Raw genomic sequence first — 21,799 nt, forward strand, 5'->3', positions numbered from 1 at the left:
CTAAATGTTCAACAGGCCAAGCAGATGTGCCTTGGGAGTATAGCTCTGTTAATTACTTTTTCAAAGGGTCAGATGTAGTGATGCCTCCAAAATAAAACAAGACTGAGCTTTCCCATCCTTGTTCAAGTCCTGTTACTGCCCCCACGTCTGTCTATGTGTCCATGCTCCTCAGGGGGGCCTCAGAGTGTGAATGAAAATCATGTACTAAGAGCACAACATGCCCGCGGTGAGCTGCTATCAGAGCTGTTTTATTTTACAGGGCAGGATTTTGAAAATTGAAAACTCATGTACCATATACACTCAGAAATGAAAAGTCAGAGAGGGTGCAAGGTGTGTGTGCACTCGGATGATTGCACAAAAACATGCATGCACCCACACTCAGACAAAGTTTTGAGCACAGGTGTGTGCTTCGTTCTTTAACTATCCGAAGTATCGGCAGCTTCGACTGGGCCTCCAGTAAGACTTGTGACGGAGCCACAGACGGACCAGCGTGCCTGTTCAAGTCTGAGCAATCAATCCCAGACACCCCTGCTTTCCAGCACCAGGAGTGTGCTGTGAAATCAATAGCACACTGTATCTCCACTTGGAAATTCATTACAGCGGTAATAATGTTGTCTCACTCCAGACTCTTCAGACTGGTGCCTTCTGAGCTACTGCAAGCCTGTTCACCCACCCATCAAACAACAGTCATTGAAAAGGCCTACCAGGAAAAAATATTTTTTCTCAATATGAGTGTGTGTTATTCTCAGTGAACCTAATGTCAGGAGTTTGTGGCATAACAGGGAATCAGAGGATCAACTTTGTGTTATTGTGGGCATGTGTTTCCCCCCCCAGATCCCTTACAGCAATCCACCTCTCTGACCTTAAAACACAATGTTGTGATTGAATGGTTGTAATTAAAATGTTCCCCTAGTGTCAGCCCCACAGCGCCCCTGGTTTCAGAGGAAAATAAACACACTAAATCGTCCTGATAGTCTAACAAAGCTTTGTCCTTGAGTTATCAAATCTCATAACAAATATAAAACACATAATGTCATAAATGCTTGAAAACACTTGAGTGGCCAATATGATAATAAATTGCACACATAAGCGCGCAGAACAGACAACAGTGATAACAAACAATAGCCCCCATGCAGGATAGCACGATGGCTCCTGCTGCGTCAGATGAAAAGGTTTGGGTTTATAATCCTGCCGGCTCCTGAGAGACAGCTGAGGGCTCAAGGACCCGTCCTTGAAGTGCCAGCACTCTATCCGGCCCATCCTCAGGGCAGGAAACACATTACAGATCCACGGGTACTATCATAGGAAGGATGTGGAGCACGCATGCAGGCTACGCACTCTCCTGCCGAAGTTCACATTCATGCACACTCATGGGCCTGAGCGCTACAGCACTGTGCCAAACTATTGAGGTACAACTGTCATTGCAAAGATGGCAACACCAGTAAAATGTGAATACAAACAGAATGCGATGATTTGCAAATCTCATAAAGCAATATATTATTCACAACAGAGCATAAAACATACTGGAAATGAATAAAAATGATGTTGAATAAATAGGTAAATGGATAATAAATAAAGTTAAGCCTACAGTCTATGTATAGGGTGTAGCCCATGTGGGAGAGCGTGGTTCATTTTCTGTTGAGAATAAATTATTGTTTTTTGAGATTTGCAATTAATTGCATTCTGTTCCTATTTGCACTTAAAACAGCGTCTCAACTGTTTTTGAATTGGGGTTGTATTTCATTTTGATGTGCTAGCCAAAGTTTCCCATCAGTTGTAGATCATGTTTGCTAAAGGGCAACAGCTATGTCACTCAACAGCGAGTTGCTTGCATGTAAACTGTTTACCACCACCTCATTAGCCATATAGTTAATGATCTTGGTGGTGAACTTTGGCAGCACACAGCAAATACCTGGAGTTTAAGCCTGATTTTCTTTATCAACTGAAACCTACATTCATTGATTCATGGACACCTGGGAGCAATGAAGCAGTAATCACAACATTGCTATATTTTCACAGTATGAAGTTGACTATATATCAAGCAGGCATGGAAAAAATATTAGCATTCTTTTGAGGTTTTTTTTTTTTTTAACTCATTTATTTATATTCTCCCTCTCTTATCTCCCATCATTATTGCTCTTAACTAACTCCAGATAAAACTGCCCTGTGTCTTTAGCTGCTAAATGCTCGACTTGATTCACAGCATGCTAACTTTCAGATGGGTTTACTGAAGCCTATTCACTGGTAATCAACTGTCTACTGCTGAAAATTGGGCTAAGCTCATGAGAGTGGTGGAAGTGAATGAACCAAAACACTAAAGTGGAGCAGAAATCTCACTAGAATTGAGAGGAACTGAAGGGTTGGGTGGTTATTCTTTCTGAGTTCCTCACTAGAAACAACGGTCTCAGAGAACTCATAGGGACTGTTTTCCCTTATTAAAATATTCATTGTCACAGCTACAAATTTTCATGCCTATCTTGCTGCTACACAAATTTTTCCTCTTGCACTCATATTCTTTTAATCTCATTTAAATCAGCAAAATACAATGTAGGCTATGATGAAATATTACTTTTCAAATAAGAAAACACAGTTTCAGTTCTGAAAAGAACAAGGAGCTGAACACTTCTCATTGCAATATTTGGACATAAATATAGAGGCTCTTCATCTTAAATATTGAGGTTCTATCCAATCAAGTAGCTTGAGCTGATTTCAATTGGATTATATATATATACAGTATATATATAAAAAATCCAATTGAAATGTGTGTGTGTGTTCTTTTTATTTTATTTCACAATAATTCAGCACATAAGACAACAAAATAAACATCCTGATACAATATCAGTGGCAGATAGACTGTACAGTTTTGGTTTTGTCTTTTGTTTTTTACGCCCCCTTACCCTCCCAATATTCAGTTGGAATTTTAATCCAAATTTGAGGGACTGGCGTGTGATGTGCGAGTCATTATGCACCCATACCCATGTAGCCACTGTGCAGGAAGAACAAGAGTCCCCCTGTAGTGCAATTCATTGTACCACTTTTCCAATCAGCAGAGGAGGCAGCAGCATCCTGCTTCAGCATGCCCCGGAGGCCCATTGAGCAGCCTGGAGGCATCACCACTGTCTCTCTGTTTATCTGACCTTTCACCTGACAGCAGGAAACAGGACGTCGGTGCTCTTGTGTGTTTGTGAAGATAACCAAGAACCCGCCTATTCTTGTTGTTCAAGTGTCAGGAGATGGCTCATGTATTCAAAAGTCCCAGTCCAGGTGCAGAGGAGTCAACAACCCTACGCCGTCGCTCTTGTTAAATGGCTTTGAATTCCCATCAAGCGCGGCGTTCATAGTGGCGTGCTCTGCTTTGATGATGCTTAATAACATCCTCGATTATTTCAAGTGCGGTCACGGAAGTGTGCGGTGTCGCAGCTGCAGAGAAGAATCAAAGACTGTTTATTTAAAAAAGAAAAAAATACTTCGTTTATTATCTGCATCAGCATTTTTTACAGTGATTGTTTGGGTTTTTAATCAGGAAATGATAAAAAATGAAAAAGACATGACAATAATGGTGAATACACTGCATTTTAGTACTTCCTTCACCTTTAACAATTTAACATTCAAGTGCATTATACCACAAGTTCTAAGTTAGGCACATACGATGTATATAAAATAACATACAAACCATGACAACACAAGTCATAAGGTGCTATAAAGATCCATCTGTGACATTAGAAAACATCTAAAATAAAAATAAAGTAAAAAGTTTAAAAAAAAAAAACTAAAAAAAACCTTAATACTGATTAACCTCAAGTGTGAGATTGTCTTTTTACATGCAAGCCTACAGAAAGTCTAGCTTGATGAGATGATTAATCAGATAATCTTTTTAAAGGTCAACTATCAACTACATCTATAATAGACACTTGGTTGAGCAGTGTAATTACACGCATCTGAGCTTTGCTTTATTAAAGCTAAAGTGGTTAAATACAGTGTTTTTTTGTTTTTTTTATGAGTTTCTGACAATTGCTCCTGCAAACTGATTAAGCCCCTTCAGAATGATTACAGCACAATGGACTTTTGTAATATAATGTGCACAGCAATTTTCAAAATATCTGAAGCCCTTTAAGGTTCATTTCAGACAGAAAACAGAAGCATCTGGTGACATCCAGTCAGTAAAGAATGGAAAATAAGAGAACAGTATATTATTATGGCACCATTATACAAACAAGGTCATTATTGTCTTAATAGCTGTGACAGCCCTTGGTCAATAAGTGAATGAACAGCTCTTATACACTGACAGGCTATTATTGATTGTAGGCATGTTTAGCAAGACAGAGCGACAGGTGGGTAGTGGAGGAGTTTGATAGGCTGAGCCTCCTGATTGCTGCCACTAATACACGGGCTGAAGAAGGGGAAAACCTTGCCCCTCGGCCCGTTGGCAAATGAGTAGAGCAGGCTCATGTCATCTGCGTTATAGAAGGACACCCTCCTCTCCTCGCAGTCTAAGAAAACGCCGACCCTCTGAGGGGAAGAGCTGAGCTGCAGCCTGGTCCAGGGCTGGTTGCCAGCGGAGTACTCACTCCTGTTACGGAGCCGCAGAGTCCAGAATCCGTTTTCGGGACTCAGCTTGATCCGTGCGTGTCTGTTGACTGTATCTGAGGCCACACCCAGGTCCCATTTATGTTTAGAGCCCACTTCTACCTCCCAGTAGTGTCTGCCGGACTGGAAGCTCTGGGAAGCCAGGATGTTAACACACTGGAGGAAACGCTTGGTGTCATCCACGTGTAGTATCATATCACTCTCGACAGCGGCGGTTTTGTCCCTGGAGACTCTAATGCTCGGGTGCGCTGTCTCAACGTCAAATGTTAAAGGGGAGGGACCTTTGGGATGAAACAGCTCATTATATGATAACACTGATAATATTGTCAAATTTAAAATTGAAAAAATATCCTACCCGTGGAACAATGGTGTCATTACTGTCATTATGATACCAATTTAACATCTTTATATAATACTTGAATCATTTCTCCATAATTACTCCCATTCTTGAGGCGAGCTGGTTTTCAGCTGAAAGCTTTTTTTTTATGTGTAATGAAGCACATCGGAGAGGAAATTACCTGGCTTCAAAGACTTGAATATTTTCCTCCATGCGATGTACTGTAATGGGGCCATGTATTTGTTGCTGAAAGCGTTAACATCGAATTCTGGGGCTGTGTCCACATGTGTACATGGTCTGTTGAAAAAAAATAAAGACAAGCATACACTTCAGTTGGTTGGGGTCATTTATTCTCAGCACAAATGGTAATAAATGGAGGTAGAAATCAAATAAGCATATGGCAGGTGCAAAAAACGCCAAAAGCAATCAATCAGTCACACTGAAATGAACACTTACCTTAGCTGTGGAAGCTACAGGAAGAGAGGGGAAGAAAACAAACAAATTAAAACTGGTTCACAAGTCACAAGTCCGATTGGATGACAGATTATTTTAATCTTAATCTTTTAATTTAGATTTAATCTACATATGTATAGCATAAGGCCTCACCTCTGTCAGCACTATGTTCTCAGTGTCGGTGCTAGCCTGCTGAAGCGTCCTTATATTCTCCTCCAGCTCCCTCACGGCCAGCCTGACGACCTCCAAGTGGCGCTGAACCTTCTCCAGCTCCTCTTCCTGCTCCCTCCTCAGCTGCTCCAGCACACACGTCTCCTCGTCGTCCAGGACCTGATGGAGAGCTCTGAATTCACCCTTGACACGAGCCTGCAGATCTGCACCGAACCTCTGAGGAGAAAAAAAAAACACTGTTGTTTCGGCTTGAGGACATAATGTGATACTTTTTAGGTCGTAACTAATTTTACATCAACCAATTAGAAATTGACAGGAGTTAGCCAAGATGCCAAGATGCTCATTCCTTTAAAGCTCTGAATAGTACTTTGCGCCCAAGTACACAACCCTAGAGAGAAACACACAGGGGATAATGAAGCTGCACTCAGCATCAAGGATCTAAATGTCAAACAACTACAGACTCTTAAAGCAAGAAAGGATTTCCTGCTCATTATTTCATCACAGCATGCACAACTAAACCCACCTCTTATCTCCCATCTGTCTCAAACACATCGGCACAGTTTGTCATGTATGAAACAGTCTTGCCAATTGTTAACAACTTAAGGCAAAGTGTGAAGTGGCTGGTTTAGCATCGCAGCACTTATACAAATATGACAAGAGTCATTATCCTGTGAGAATGAAACCATATAGAAGCAAGGGTTTCATCTGCATAGTTTACACAAAACTAAGTCAAAGGTTAGAAAGGCATTTATGCACCCAAGCGCGAGACCATTATGTTTTACATATCAAAGCGCAAACTGTCACTTACCACATCTGCAAACACCACTAAATATGCACAGGGACGTATTGCAAACAGCCATTAGGGAGCGACATGTGTATTCTTATCTGATAAGTGCTGCCATCCCGTGACTTAGAGTATTGTACCTTTATGGTATCCATCTTGTCTTTGTCTCGGCTAATACTGTTGCTGTAGTCCTCTCTTCTCAGGAGATAGCTGTCCAAAGACTCTCTCAGCTGTTTCTGTACAAAAACACACAAAACTCAGTGAAAAACAAAAATCAGTGAAGGGGACACAGGCAATGACAGAGAGAGAGAGCGAGAGAGAGAGCAGAAAAACCATCAGGAAACTCATAGATTAAAAGTGACATCACTTAATATCACATTACAACTATCTGAACTGTGAATGTGATTTCTCTCAATAAATACTGCTGGGTGGCAATGTTAAACACAGCAACTAGTTTTCAATACCTGTGATTAATCTGTGCTAGGTGCTCCTGGCTGCCTGGGATGTCAGCTATGCTGCTACTGAAGGAAAGGCAGCTTCAGTATTATGGACTGTATAAAATCTAAGCCTCAAACTGTGAGTAAATCACTGAAATCCTTCGTCTTTGTGGTTCTGGCAGGTGGTTCGTGCTGTGGAAGCTGACCAATCACAGCAGACATGGCTTTTGCTGAGACGGACACTGCTGTTCAAATCAGTGCTATGCTACCTCCAGAGGATGACCTTTGAGGTGTTGAACTAAACTACGCTGTAGAGTTTAACATTTAAAGATGTTCCTGCTTGCTTTCCAGCTGCCTTGTCATCACCACAGGGTTACCCAACATACCGTGGAGATTAGAGGAAGTGATTGTGCAGGATGAAGAAATGATCAAACTCACAAGGCCCCATAAAACTGACGCTTGTTCTTCTTACACTAATGTTTTCACTTGGATCAGTCAAACAAGATACAAATGTTAATTACTGAGTCTTAGACATATTTATGATTGGATTTTATTATTCTTGCTCAGAGCCAAGCCAGCTGTTACACCTTGTTTCTTGTCTTTATGCTGACATGAGTTAATCAGTTTCAGACCACTTTGCCATTAAAGTGGACACTGTGTCTCTTCGTGTAACTCTGCAGGAAAGTGAGTGACCATATTTCCAAAAATGGAAAACTATTCCTTTGAAATTATCAGTGAAGTTGAATGAAGACCTTTGTTGAACACAGTATGAAAATGTATGATAGCATGATGGGAGTTATTGCAGGCCTACATTATACAGAACATGCACAGGCGGTTTTATTGTTCTCTGTTTTGGTTGCTCTGCTGTGGTTAAATTATATATCATGTCATACAAAGTAATATAAAAGGGAGTGAAGAGTGAACTTGGCCCTGCAATTCTAGAGAGATAAGTTCAGGGTGGAACTAGAGTGATATAAACAGATGTTTACTCAAACATAGAATACAATTGTATTAAAAAGTTGAACACAAAGGTTACAGAACTCTCATTTTTAATTTATCAGTTTACTTAGGAGCAAACAATTATTTGATTAAGATTGCCTAACAGTTAATAACACTTTCCAGGTGACCAAGAATAAAGGCGTGGTGGAACAAAGCCAACAGGATAATGGCCAAACCTGTGATTCAGTCGAGGCTAAACCCAGTGAACTCACCTGCAGGTTCTGAACGTAAGTGTCCGAGGTGGTGGCCCTGACTTTCTCCACCATGGCTGTGACCAGGTAGTTGGTTTGAAACTGCCGGCAGCTGAACTCCTTTCGGCACTGGGGGCAGGTGACGGGCCCCTGGGTTCCTCTCCAGTACCTGGTGATGCAGGGTCTGCAGAAGTGGTGCATGCAGGCCAACATGACGGGGTCCCGGAACAAGTCGCAGCAGATGGCGCATGTCAGATCCTCTCTCAGGCTGCCTTTGGCGGATGGACCAGCACCAGGAGCAGCAGCCATGGTGACGGGACCTTTCCTCTGCTGTTTGAGGAAATGAAAGTAAAACCCTGGAGGAAGAGAGAAAGAGGGGGGGATGAACACTCATTTTACTGAGACAGCATAAAGGGTGACATTTTATACATCTGAGTCAGCAGCTATTAAATAAATTCACTGCCAAGCTCTCATACAGGAAAGTCTTCCTGTTGTTCACCGTGTTAATCATTAACACTGAACCGGGTCACACACCTCCCCTCTTAAAAGTCCAACACTTCAAACGCACTGGTGTAAACAACTTTCCACCAGCTAGTTCTGATATCCTAAGCACCAGCTTCAAGTGAAATAACAGCCAGCTCGAGTGAAAACGGTAGAAACCAGGTGATATATCACGGGACTCGGTAAGCTAGCCTTGAGATTTGTGTTGTGAAAGCAACGTGAGCTCAGAGAGGGTTTGTTTGGTTTTTGCACCGCTGCACAGTCTATGGTTTAGCCACGTACGGCGGCCACTAAACTGCGATATTTTAACAACAAAATGAAAACAAAAAAACACATTAAAAACTTGACGTGGGTATTATATTCGACGTTTATTCAACACTTTATTGAACTTACGTTATCTTCTGCCCGGGGTGAAAGCCTCCTTCGCTGAGCTCTGGTCCTTTCGCCTGATGTTCAGGAACAAGACGTCCACGAGTCACTGCGCACGCGCCGAACACAACCCCACTTCTGATTGGTCAATCCAGTCAATCAATCCCAGAAGGCAACAGCAGGATGCACTCCTACTCCTATCTGCTCTGCTGCTCTCTCTCCTCTCCGCTGTAGGCTACCAGCTCCTCTGTGTCGCCTTTATGGAGGTTCTGCCATGTCAAACACAAACCACTTTTTCTCACTGCTGTAACTTTGCGGAACAGCCAGAGCTCCTGACTGTGACCGAGCATTTTCACTTCCTTCAATGTGACCATCTTATCTTAGGCTACCACAAGCTTGTCATGAGCTGGGATTTTAGAAATCCCCCTTTTCCCTCTGTGTTGATTATGTAGCTAAATGTTCTTCACAGATGTTTCAAAGATATAATCCTGACAGTGAATCATTTCATATATGATATCATTTCATATTATAAGAGGCCAGTAATTTAGTTAGGCCTAGGCTATATCTGAATAAAGTTGACAGACTAAAAAGAAACACGTTTATAAAAGAAAGCTCAAAACAGAAGAGATCGAGACATGCATGACTAGGACAGGTTTAGCCCTCAGAAACAGCAGATGATACGTTTCCTTATCATGGCTTAGACTACATGCCCAGTTTGAAACACAAGTTCTCTGAAATTATTTTGTTCCTTCTGATCCCAAACTTGCAAGAGGGAAGAAAAGGATTATGACTGTAAACTTTTTCAGAAGTTCATATGTAAAATTGATTTAAAAAAAGACCCTCTAATTGACTTAAACCTACATAGGCTACACCAAGACACTAAAACCCCCAATTCAACTAGAAATAGTATCAGGGGCCTGAGTCATTTTTACTTTCATGCAATAGAATAAAGGAAAGGTGCACCAAGAGGTAGCCGATGATTGGAGCATCCCACACAAATGTTTACTCAAGAAATCCAATTTGCAGACTCCACAGACTGTCCATCCGTATAAATCAATATTTGTAATCACTGAAGAATTAAGGCTGTTATCTGCAACAGGTTACACTCTCCACCTGTCAGGTTTGACCTCGGTGAGAAAATCCAAGAGCAGAAGGAAAATGGAGGCAGAGTGAACAGGACTCTTCACTGTCTGTCCGCCACTCCCACATTCAGTAAGTTACACAGCCCACACACAGAGAGAGACAAGAGCACAGCCCCGATGCATGCTGTAAGACGTGAGGACGCCATGGTCTCTGATCAGATCACTGGCACCAGGGCTCTCAGAGGGCCTGGACAGAAAGATCAGATTGAGGGCGGTGGACTGTGCAGGATCCCTTGCCATATGGAGGGAGTCCTACAGAGCTCACTAATTAGGGGCATGCCGATTCAAATGAGCCCAGGAAAACGAATGTGGTGCAAACACCTACCTTGAAAAGAGGTGGTTTAACTTGATATTGCAACAAGCAAGAATCTTCTGCAAGGTCACGGTGTAAAAGCTCCTCACTTTTTCAGAAACTGTTGCAGATAAGCAAGTGTGCAGCAAGGACAGAAATCCTTTATCAGGAAAGCATGGAAGTCTGAGAGAGCTGTCAACCTTGACTGCCTAGTGACCCAGTGCATAAGGAGGCAGGGGAGTGGACTTCATAATTGAAATAATAAATTGAGGGGTAGAGGCAGGCTGCCCCAATCAATAAGGGTAATCTATTTGGCTGACACAATCAGTGCACCAATTATTGCATCATCAAAAAATCCCACCAAGACGACTCAGGGATTTCATCCAACACTGTTCCCTGAGTGATAAATCTGTGCTGGGTCGGTGAGAGGCAGCTCTTAACAGTTCAGGGGGAAGTGCAGAAATGAGACTCATGGGAAACATGATCTCCTGTTCTGTTATCAAATTCACAAAACATCCTTGTATAGAGGGTGGACATGGCTTTCCTCCAGACTCCTTTGTTTATGTCTAATTTCAAGTGACAGAGTGTTTCAGGTCTTTCCCTTTCTGATGACATACCCACCACATCTCTGTGCTGCAGGTCTGATAAGGTGAATTTATTTCAAACAGAGTCATGGGAGATGCAACGTGTAAATTCTAATTGTTTCAATATTTTTCATCACTCTAAATCCTATTTTTTTTTCCAGGTAACTCTTGTTTAAATATTTTAAATGTGTACTGAGCGAGCTTTATTTTACCTTAAACTCTCCACTGGATATGTCCTGTCTAATTCAATCATTGCACACCTATACTACAGCTTTATCAATTCAGCAAAAAAAAAAAAAGGATGTGGCCTTGAGAAAATGTCCAGAATATTCCTTTTTCAAAACACACCAAGTTTTTGCTGAAAGAAAATAGCTCTGGGGTGCCATAAATATAATTCTATTCACTGAAACCCCTATGGAACCTTTCAGGTACGTGGTACACTCTGAATACCAACATATTGATGGAGATTACCAAACAAACCCTATTCAGATGTACTACAATTCAGTATCTCTTGCTTTATCTCTTGTATCTCAAGTACTATGTCTTGCAAACAACATTCAATACAGCAGAACTTCATTCAGAGTTTAAAAAAAGAAAAAGAGACAGGGAGCTTACAGAAATTAGCCTGGTGAAATTTGTGTCTTCATTGTCTTCACAGAGAACCAGCTACACCTAGTTAAAACGACCTCACCCCAATACTAAAAAAGTGTCACATGCAGTGTAGATTTAATGCTGTTTACCTGCAGGAATTTGATGTTGTGGCAATGACCTGCAGCCTGAAATAAAGCAATCGGCCTAGATGAGGATTTGTTTTACAAGCCACAATTGTTCCAAAGTTCATGCCAAATTGTTCACAAGAATGCAAAGAAGACACAACAGGCTTTGAGAGGGACGTCTTACTGGAAATAAAGTGAATGGCGATAAAACAACAAAATGTTATAAATCCAGTGACGTAACGCTGGGTTGGCACTAAAAGACATTATGTGACATTCAAACACTTTTTCTTTACCTAGTAATGCACTGGAAACGAAATAACACAGTTGCCCCTCATTAAACTGTGATCCACAAAGCGCATATACCCTGCGCAGTATACTCCCCGCGCTGATGTGGACGCTCACACTGAATCCTGTAGATCTGCCACAGGAACGCACAGTCCAGCCACAAGATGCGCACTAGACGCCACAGTTTGGGAGGAGCTTCGGGATTTTCCCCCCTTGTTTCACGCCACTCTCGAGTGAGGACTCGTTTCCAAAAGGACATATAGGGGGAAAGGTGAGTCCATTAGTATGTAGCATTCATTTAAACTTTGATTGGATGTTTCGAGGTCAGTTTGCTAATAGAAACCTGAAGTGCAAGGTTAATTCACCTGTTTTTGTAGCAGCAACCTGTAGTTACTGAACTATACACTGCATGTGCGTAATTAGGATATGGGAGAAACCTTTCGGAAAGAGAAGGAACAAGTATCCAAATTGAGAGTATTTGTGTTATTTGTGCACCTGTCTAGTCGGCTGATTAAGCACAGAGTGCTCAGTTGGAGATATTTGAATGCGTATTCAGTAACTTAAACAAATGGCGAGAAATTACGCACGAACGAAGCATCAATGCACATTTGATGGGAATAATGTGGCAGCAGCACATAGTTCATTAGAATCCGGTTAGATTGCGGCTCTCTGCTCCAGCAGGTGTAAGGAAACAGATTCCTCAGGGGCACAAGCTTGCCTCAAGTCAAGGATCAGGCTGCCATCACTGATCAAAAAACGCGTGCTTTGACAAATTACCGATGCTTGGTAAAGTGCACATGTAGCCCGCAGCCTGCCTGATAAATCAGTGCCGTGTGCCACTGTGATGTTGTGTGCCCTGGTGACAGAGGGTGAAGGCAGGCTGTACATGCTTTTTGGTTTATTGGCAGTGCAACTGTAGCCTACTTGTCCGAACATTTTACACTGTGGGCTTGAATGTGATGAACGGCTTCAATTTCATAACATTAAGAATTCGTAACATCTCAGAGACACATCACACACTTGTTGTCTGTGGCTTTTGTTGCTTGAACTCAGTTGCATATGGACCATATTCATGATGCACATAGATGAACATGAGAAAGCCACAAAATATTATTCATTATAGGTTTTGTTGATGATAAAATAATGAAAAGGCAATGACGTTAAACTGAAGTCTGGGCAATGGTGTGTCAAGAAACATGACATGGAATCAAACTCAGAGCCACCTGTCTGCGCCACAGATGGCCTCTCACTAAATGTTCTTATGATTGCCTATTTATAATGAAAAGAACTGCATGTAAGCCACAGAAATGTTTCAGTGGGGGGGAAAAAAAACTACCAAATGAAAACCCTAATACATAAGTATTTTGGATTTGTTGAAAATGCCATGCTGAGTCTAATGTCACTAATTAGCATCTATCTGATTATAAGTAAGAGTCATTGACAGAAACACTGACAGTAGTTTTTTATAAATGTCACAACAAAATCTTCTCTGTATTCAGCGAGAGCTCTCAGCCTCTCGCAGGAAATTGACAGAAATGACAAGATAATGAACTACTGAAATGACAGGATATTTTTTCTTAACTGAAATACAGTTGCGTAACGTTGGCCAGCACCAGTCTCTTTGTCAAAAATAGGCTTAGCTCACAATAAGATGCAGACTGCATAGGAGAGCAGCCTGTGACTCTAATGATGTTGCTTTGAACTAGCTGATCACATTGCTTCCTCAATCATTTTCCTTTAGCACGGTACAGGTGTTCATATCCCTTGGAAACACTGCATGCCGTAACCAAATGAATTCTTGTACCTAGGCCACTGGTAATGGAATTTTCAATAAGAATAGTGTGAGGGAGAAATGTGGTTTATTGAGTTTGTGGGATGGGTTTGGAGCAAGCAAACTGATCTTCTATTGATTATCATCTTATTAAAATTCATATTTCATTTTCATAGCTTTTCAGAATGTCTCAATGCAATCTTGAGCTATTGGTGTAATAATTAGGACATCTGCAGAGTGCTCTCTTCACTTCACTGTCATTACTGTCAAGCTAAATACTAGATGGCTTTAATAATGACCTTTACAATGCAAAGCACTCCTTTTATGAAATAGGTGTGTTTAATGTGTATCAGTTTTTGTTTAGTTAGATTTTATTAGAATTTGGATTAAGTCAAAGCTCCCAGAAAATAAATGACAGGGTTTTAAGTATGCTGCTTATAATACCACTTTGTGTATCTAAACATGTTGACAGTTTATTGCTCTTGACAGAAGGGGCTGTTTTGTATAAATGAAAATATATTAAACTAAATAAGCACCTTAAGCAGAGGTTAACCAAAGAGACCTTATACAGTCACCAAGTGGGAAGCCAGTGAGGGATCACCTCCTCTTTGTTGCACTAATAACTCCCACTGGTTGGTTTGGATCAATCTTCAGATGTGCATCGTTAGGCAAACACATGTTTTACCCTTCTGGTGAAGACAAGTGACAACATGTGTTTGCCACAGTGGAGGTGGCAGTGACAAGAAATCCAGAGCAGGGTGGTTTCAAATTGGAGAGGAAAAGTGGAAATGAACAAAAACCTGCAGCTCCAGGGTTTCTAATATCGAGTACCTTTGTCATTTTCTTATATAGCTATGAATAATATTCTGCCTGGCCTGTCTCAAACAATTTTTTGTTTGTTTTATGTTTTCCTTCCTCAGGTGGCTGCACAGCCTTAATTTGGCATCTTCCGATAAAATGAGCCCACCAGACACATCCAACAGCACAGAGGAAGGAGAGACTGGTGAACCCGATCCCTCGGTTCTGCTTAATGACAGCATGGGTTTACACCCACCTGGTTTCCACACTGACATCACCAAGCACCTTGGAGTCCAGATCACCTTGATAATGGCTTACTCCCTAATCATTCTGCTGGGGCTGCTAGGGAACGCTCTCGTCATCTACATGATTATTCGCTACAGAAACATGCGAACAGTGACCAACTTCTTCATAGCTAACCTGGCCCTGGCAGACCTCCTGGTGAACACTTTGTGCTTGCCCTTCACTCTGGTCTACACTCTGTTAGATGAGTGGAAGTTTGGGGCTGTGCTTTGCCACATGGTGCCCTTTGCACAGGCCCTGAGCGTGCATGTATCCATCTTTACTATGACTGTCATTGCTCTGGAGCGTTACCGTTGTATTGTCTTCCACCTTGGTCGACGCCTCACGTGGCACTCCAGCTTCCTCATCATGGTATTCACCTGGACTATGTCTGCTGTCTTGGCAGCACCCCTGGCCATCTTCAGAGAGTACCGCAATGAAGAGATACCTTCCATCAACCTTCGTATCGCTGTCTGCTCTGAGAAGTGGCCTCATGGGACCAGCAGGGATGGAGTCATCTACAGCCTCTCAATGCTGCTCCTACAGTACATTATTCCGTTAGCTATCATCAGCTATGCCTATATCTGCATTTGGGTCAAATTGAAGAATCACGTTAGCCCATCCAGCCGCAACGACAGCATCAATCGCCGCAAAAAGACCACCAAGATGTTGGCGCTGGTGGTGGTGGTGTTTGCTTCCTGCTGGCTTCCATTCCATGTGTTTCAGCTGGCCAGCGATTTGGACCTGGTGCTTAGGTTTAAGGAGTACAAACTGATATACACAGTGTTTCACATTGTGGCTATGTGTTCAACTTTTATCAACCCTCTCCTTTATGGGTGGATGAATAAAAACTACCGGAATGGCTTCCTTATGGTCTTCCGTTGCGAGGATAAACCAGATTCTTTCCACCCTGAGGGCTCGTTCAGGACACGCTCCATGAGAGGGTTGACTCTGAATGGTCGTAACGGTGGACATCCTCCTACTGCTGTGTGAGATGAGCAGAATTTAAAAGGCCTGTAGAATATGATTGGACACAATGAATGCACCACTGGTTTGTGGTACTGTTGGTTCAGAAGTAGCCTTTTGACTTGAATGGTCTTATCTTGAGTGTCTATGTCACTGGAGAGGGCTCAAAGCTTTGCATGTAAATGGCTTTATGTAAGGCTTTTCTTTACTTTGTAAATGGTACTAGTGAACATACATTTGTTGAATGTATTCAAATATGTGTTGAAGATGTTTACTAAGGTGTTGAGTAACTTGGTACAGTGTATAGTGTGTTTCCTGTTGATGCAGAGCCCCTGTTGGTAAGTAATGTATTATTAATGATGCTTTCCATGCATACTTTGCCTGTTTGAGGCTGCTGATGTGTTCTTACTTACTGAAGAGAAGCTTACTGTGACTGTGAGAACAAGTTTAATTTGTCACACTTGTTTTTCAATTTTTTGGGGGGGCTGTTCAAAACATTTGGACGATTTTCACTTAATTAATCCAAATGATGCGTTGGATTAATTATGGTGTTCTAGCAGAGTAAACATTCAGTCCTCGTCCAAGGAATCCAGCGAAGGCTGCAGCTGATTTTCTGTCCAACTAGGAATTTAATTGTGTTCACCTGGCAACCAGCTGTTCCTGATCAGATGGACCAGCAGGACTCAGAGTCCAAAGGAATGGGATTGAAAACCACTGAACTGTGTGAAGGGAGAACAACAAGTTCATGATATCTTCATCATAGAATGGGAGCAGCTGCTATGAGGATGTGTAAAAAAAAGTGGGATTTGGAAGACATCACAGAACCCTATATTGATTACACTTAGCTGATAAAGTGTCCTTTGTTGATGGTCTTTTAATAAGGGAAACACGAACATTGATTAATTAATTGATTGATGACAGAGCCTCTGGGCACACACACTGAGCCGCAACTTTACACACAACCCCCAGAGTTAATCTTACATTCAGGAGAAACTGTTCCGTGCCTCCATCTCAAATAAAGAGACAATTGCTTGAATAATATGTAGAGAACTTATGGGGGTAAAGTACTTAGTGCATGTGCTGTGGTGCATGTATTCTGCATACTGACGAGTAATACAGGTAAATAAACTTGAACTCCCTGAACCTGCAGCTGGAAAACCCATCTATAGATGAGAAAACAGAGGGGAAACTGAAGCATTTTTTATACAGAAATGTGTGGTCAAGCAGTCCTACACACAAATTTACAGACTTGTCCTTGAAGACTAAACCAGAGGGTCCAAAGAACATCCAATAAAGCATTTAATGAAAAAACTATCCAAACGTATGCAGTGTGATTCATTTTATAGCAGTGAAAATACCTATTACATTTGTATTGCTGGTTCTTCTTGACACCCACATTACCAATTTCATGGCTTAGCCTATATTCCTTTATGTGCTGTAGATTATTATAGAAACTCTAAGCCTTTAACAGTACTAACAGACAAACATTAAGCTCCGACCCGTGGCTATATGTTTGCATGGTTGATTTTAGCAATGCAGAATAAATTATCTATTTATCCTTCACCACTGTAGTGTGCTTAGGGGCATGTAGGCAGAAATAGCAAGACAAGGTCAGATTAACCATTACCTAATTATGTTAATTCCTATAAATTGAGAAGGTGGTCTACTTCTAAAGGAGCCTCACACAGCCGGTGTAGGTTTTTTTTTTTCTTTTGACAACAGTAGATGACCCCCCCCCCCCTAAAAAAACAAAAACAAAATCTCATCTAAATTTACACTTTAACAGATACTGTGGCACACTGTGCGGTATTTTGTATAGTCACCTGCTGCCCTCCAGTGTCCAAAGTGAGCATTACAGCTGCACCGCCTACCGGAAATGTCGTGATACTTGACCTTCTCTTCAGCCCCTGTCTCTGGTTGCGATGAACAGTGGACGGCCGCACGGTGAAGTTCATCCTGGCAGGAGTGAAAAATGAAAATAGTCATCTTTTGAAAACTGTCATCACACAGGTAACTGCCTTCGCCTCTGAGACGAGTTTGCTGGTTGAATGTCGGTCGCAGAAACGTCTGGGTCTCAATGGGCCATTCATTCATGGCGTCTGTTTCATGCTAGGCTAGCTCAGGCTAACGAGGAAGCTAAGTAGTGCTGGTGCGGTGCTGTGGTGGCGGACGTGACAAATGTGGCGTTACAGCTGATGTTACCACAGACCGTTTAGATATTCATTAGTGTGTGTTAGTGATGTTAGACCTTATTTTTACAGTCTATGTGTTGGACACACAGGCTACCGGTGATGACGCGGTGTGATGATGTTTATGAAGTAATGAGTTATTTTTGAGTGTACGTTTGATTGACAGCTGTCATGTAACTTAGCGGTCATAACTTGTTTTACATTTATCAGTACAACCGAGTATAACAAACTCAATTCCTATTATTTAATCGTAGTCGCCTTTTTTGTAAATAACTCATCTTGCATGCTGACACATAAATGTGCTAAAACTTAGGCCTACATTTATTCACTTGAACACCACCTTGATTTTCAGTGTGTTTAGGTGTTTACACGCTGTTTGTTCTCAGGGGGCGTTATGAAACTGCCGGAATAAATGTAGCAACCTAACATGTTTTGTTTGTTCTGGGCCTGCGCAGGATATTGCTAGAATAAACGGAGGGAACAATGGTGAAATATTTCTGCTGCGCAGATTACCTCAAAAACACCTGGGACCAAGTGTGTGTTGCTTTCTGGCAACGATATCCCAACCCCTACAGGTTAGTGCACGATACACTTTTCACCGATGACCTTTGCTAAACATCTCTATTCTAATAACACAGATTATGATGTAACATGTGCACCTTTTTAGGTTAAGCAGGGTAAAAGCAATGAAATACATTAGCTCAAGCAAGGTGCCTTGCTTATTTTCATTTATGCAATTCAATATTGTATACTGCTGCATATACCAGATGCAAATGGTGCGCATGAATACATTTATTCAGCAGCTAGTTGTGAAGAATGTCAGTTTTACATATAAAACCTATTAACATATATAATGTGAAAGCTCTACAAACAAAACTGTCCAACAGTATATAAGGTAGTTAAAATTAGCTTAAACTCTATCAGCTGAAACATTGAATTCTTACTTACACCGTAATTCATTAGTAATAGAGTCTGATGGTACATTAATACAAGGCCTGGTCACTGCTCAGTTGATATGGTTGTAAACAGTATCCTTGGAGTTTGGACTGATCGCTGGAGAAAAAAACAAGCAATCTGAGTCAAGTTACCATGGGTTTTGGGAAATTTTATTTTCTAGGCTTAGTTATAACTCAATGAATTAGGGAAAAGTCTGTAATCAAGAAACTGTTAGTTACAGCTCTTTTAACCAGGTCATAAACAGAAATTGTTGCTAATCAGTGAATTGTTTCTTTAATCAAACCAAAGAGTTAAAAAAAAAAAAAAAACTTTTACAGCTTCTCACTTTGTGGGTTTGCCATTTTTCTTGGTTCCAGATTTCTCACTGAGAAATTAGTTTTCTTCTACATGTTGAGGTTTCTGGAACACACATTAACTTCTCTACTTGTTCACTGACATATTGTTTACTGTGTGACAAATTATTTAATTGATAAAATAATCAATATTATTATTTGGAACAAAAATTATAATCAGTGGCAGCTCCACACAGAGGTTTTATATCTAATCTTGATCCATAACCTTTTCTTCTCTTTCTCACAGTAACCATGTTTTGACTGAGGACATCATTTTCCGAGAGGTCACTCCCACCAATTGCCTCGTTTCCAGACGTCTGTTGACCAAAACTAGCCGAGCGCCTCGCTGGATGGAGCGGTACCTTCCAAAGCACATGGCCAGCTCAGCGTACATTATTGAGGACTCCATTGTGGACCCTCAGAAACGGACCATGACCACGTTCACATGGAACATCAGCCACGCTCGGCTTATGGTACTTTAGTGTTTCAATCTATTTGCACTCGGCATTGTACAGAGTAATGTAACATGGCCTCACTTTACTTTTGTTTGTTTTTGTTCTGTGTCCCAGTCTGTGGAAGAGCGGTGCGAGTACAGAATTAACCCTGAGAACGGCAGCTGGACAGAGATGAAAAGAGAAGCTTGGATCTCCTCCAATGTCTTTGGGCTTTCTAGAGCTATTCAGGTCAGTAGAGTAAAGTGGAACACCACAATACGTAACAGTACAGGGAAATGCTGTTGGGGATCTGAAAGGGAGACTCACCTTTCTATCAGTCATTCTGAACTGGCAAACAAAACATTGAGTGTTAAGATGCAACAGCTGAGTGCTTTAAGTTGTACTACCATATTACTGAATGATTTATGATACCAGAATATCAAGTAATTGTTATCACCTTCAGAGTGCATGCTTGTAAAATGAGTAAGGATGTGAGTTATAGTTTGCTGACACATTATTTGCTAACAGGTATTTTCTTTCTTGATTGACTGTTGTCTCCTTCCAGGAATTTGGACTTGCAAGGTTCAAGACCGGTGTTACAAAGACCATGAAAGGGTTTGAGTATGTGCTGGCTAAAATGCAAGGTAAATCATTCAGTCATTCATCATTCAGCTGTTGTTACATTTCATTTTACATCTCATGGTGTTCAACACCATAGATTTGTGCATTGCATTGATTGCTGAAATGATGCCAGGAAAATTCATGATGAAGAAGCACAGTCTGTTACCATATAGGTTAGTAAGTTCCATATAAGGTAAAAGAAACAATAAAACATATAACTTTTTCTTAGGTTATACATTTTATTTTAATATTAGTAAAAATGTGTTAAAATTTAATTGCATTGAATACATGAGAAAAAGACTTATATTGATTAGATACTGCAGAACCATTACCCACACCTAAGTTTTAAATTGTTATTATGGAATAACACTGGTATTCACGCCCTACATAAAAACATACATACTCAGCAATATTAAGGTCAATGTGTAATTTCTTCTGCAGGTGAAACTCCATCAAGAACCCTAGCAGAAACAGCTACGGAGCGGGCAAGAGAGACAGCACTGGCAGCTAAGGAGAAAGCCAAAGACCTCGCCTCACACGCCCAGAAGAAACAATATGTGTGATGAGCTTTACAAAACACTGATACTAGGACAGATTTCTGTTTACCCCCCTCTCATTGTTCAGCCAGGCATCAGGGTAAGACAAAACTGATCCCAGTTCTAGGTAGTCACCTCTGTGAGGTTGCATCCAAATGAAATGGTGGGTGGACCATAAAAAGGCCTGAGCCGGGTTCAAGAGCCTCTTCCAGCCTCCCTTTCTGTGCCACGCTGACTTTATTGTACCTTTAAAACTAGATCATCTCAGTATTTACCGGAGATAGGGATCTGAGAAAGGAATGGTCAAATGTGGCTGTGGGTGCCATAAAATGATAATAGCACTTTGCCATCCTTGATACTGTCCCTCCTGGACCTTTGCTCAACCTCTGTGCCCATCAGCAATGTTTGCTTTTTACTCTATTCCTTTACGAGTATGTCATATTGTTTTGTTGTAGCATTGTGTTATTATCACCCTCTTCTTCAGAGGCAAAGGTTAATATACAGAATATCTTATTGCAAACTCATGGGTGTGATTCACCTCAGCTGTTTGCTTTTTTTTTTTCCTTCTCAATCCTGTTATATTTTACTTCAGTTCACCCACCTACACCTTAATCGTCCAACCAAGACTGACTGCTTCAGGTTGAAGTTCATTGACTGAGGAAGAGTCCATATTATTGACAGTCATAGCTTGAGAAGAAATGCTCACTTGGCACTTAACGATATAGTGATACGATCTGGTTGCTATGGATTTCCGTCTCCACTTAAACATTGAATGTGTGTGTGTGTACAAAGGCAAAAATGACCTTTGCTTTGTACATTCAGCTTAGGTTTGATAATGCAACCCATGCAACAATGTGCTCTTACTGTATCGATTAAATATCAGCTTGTCAATAAATGGACAATTTATTTGTAACGACTATGCTGTGGTGATTCTACACAATTAGTGATATAGTTGGTCAGTGGACACCCACAAGGGGTTGCCAGAGAAATCTGACAAGACAGGATGGAGAAATCCAATCAAGAGGTTTGTACAAACAACAAAAAAACAGTACATAAATATAGAAA

At 41.2% G+C, this 21,799-nt stretch overlaps 3 protein-coding genes across 3 annotated transcripts; 2 read left to right on the forward strand and 1 right to left on the reverse strand.

The window, feature by feature from the left end:
- Positions 1–3,477: 3,477 nt before the first annotated feature.
- Positions 3,478–8,949, reverse strand: trim105 (tripartite motif containing 105). The gene is made up of 7 exons (XM_083980911.1): positions 8,854–8,949; positions 7,981–8,315; positions 6,473–6,568; positions 5,531–5,764; positions 5,381–5,394; positions 5,106–5,221; positions 3,478–4,868 (listed from the first exon to the last, which is right to left on the reverse strand). The coding sequence occupies exons 2-7, from the start codon at positions 8,266–8,268 to the stop codon at positions 4,312–4,314; spliced, it is 1,305 nt and encodes a 434-aa protein (XP_083837037.1). The 5' UTR covers positions 8,269–8,315; positions 8,854–8,949; the 3' UTR covers positions 3,478–4,311.
- A 3,073-nt stretch (positions 8,950–12,022) lies between these two features.
- npy7r (neuropeptide Y receptor Y7) lies at positions 12,023–15,879 on the forward strand. Its single transcript, XM_083981332.1, has 2 exons — positions 12,023–12,119; positions 14,540–15,879. Exon 2 carries the CDS (start codon positions 14,577–14,579, stop codon positions 15,690–15,692), a length of 1,116 nt encoding a protein of 371 aa, XP_083837458.1. The 5' UTR covers positions 12,023–12,119; positions 14,540–14,576; the 3' UTR covers positions 15,693–15,879.
- A 1,692-nt stretch (positions 15,880–17,571) lies between these two features.
- prelid1a (PRELI domain containing 1a) lies at positions 17,572–21,641 on the forward strand. The gene is made up of 6 exons (XM_083980462.1): positions 17,572–17,675; positions 18,310–18,429; positions 19,391–19,616; positions 19,713–19,826; positions 20,143–20,221; positions 20,640–21,641. Exons 2-6 carry the CDS (start codon positions 18,338–18,340, stop codon positions 20,759–20,761), a joined length of 633 nt encoding a protein of 210 aa, XP_083836588.1. The 5' UTR covers positions 17,572–17,675; positions 18,310–18,337; the 3' UTR covers positions 20,762–21,641.
- Positions 21,642–21,799: the final 158 nt, after the last annotated feature.

This window comes from Trachurus trachurus (assembly GCF_905171665.1).
Source record: "Trachurus trachurus genome assembly, chromosome: 10".
NCBI lineage: Eukaryota > Metazoa > Chordata > Actinopteri > Carangiformes > Carangidae > Trachurus > Trachurus trachurus.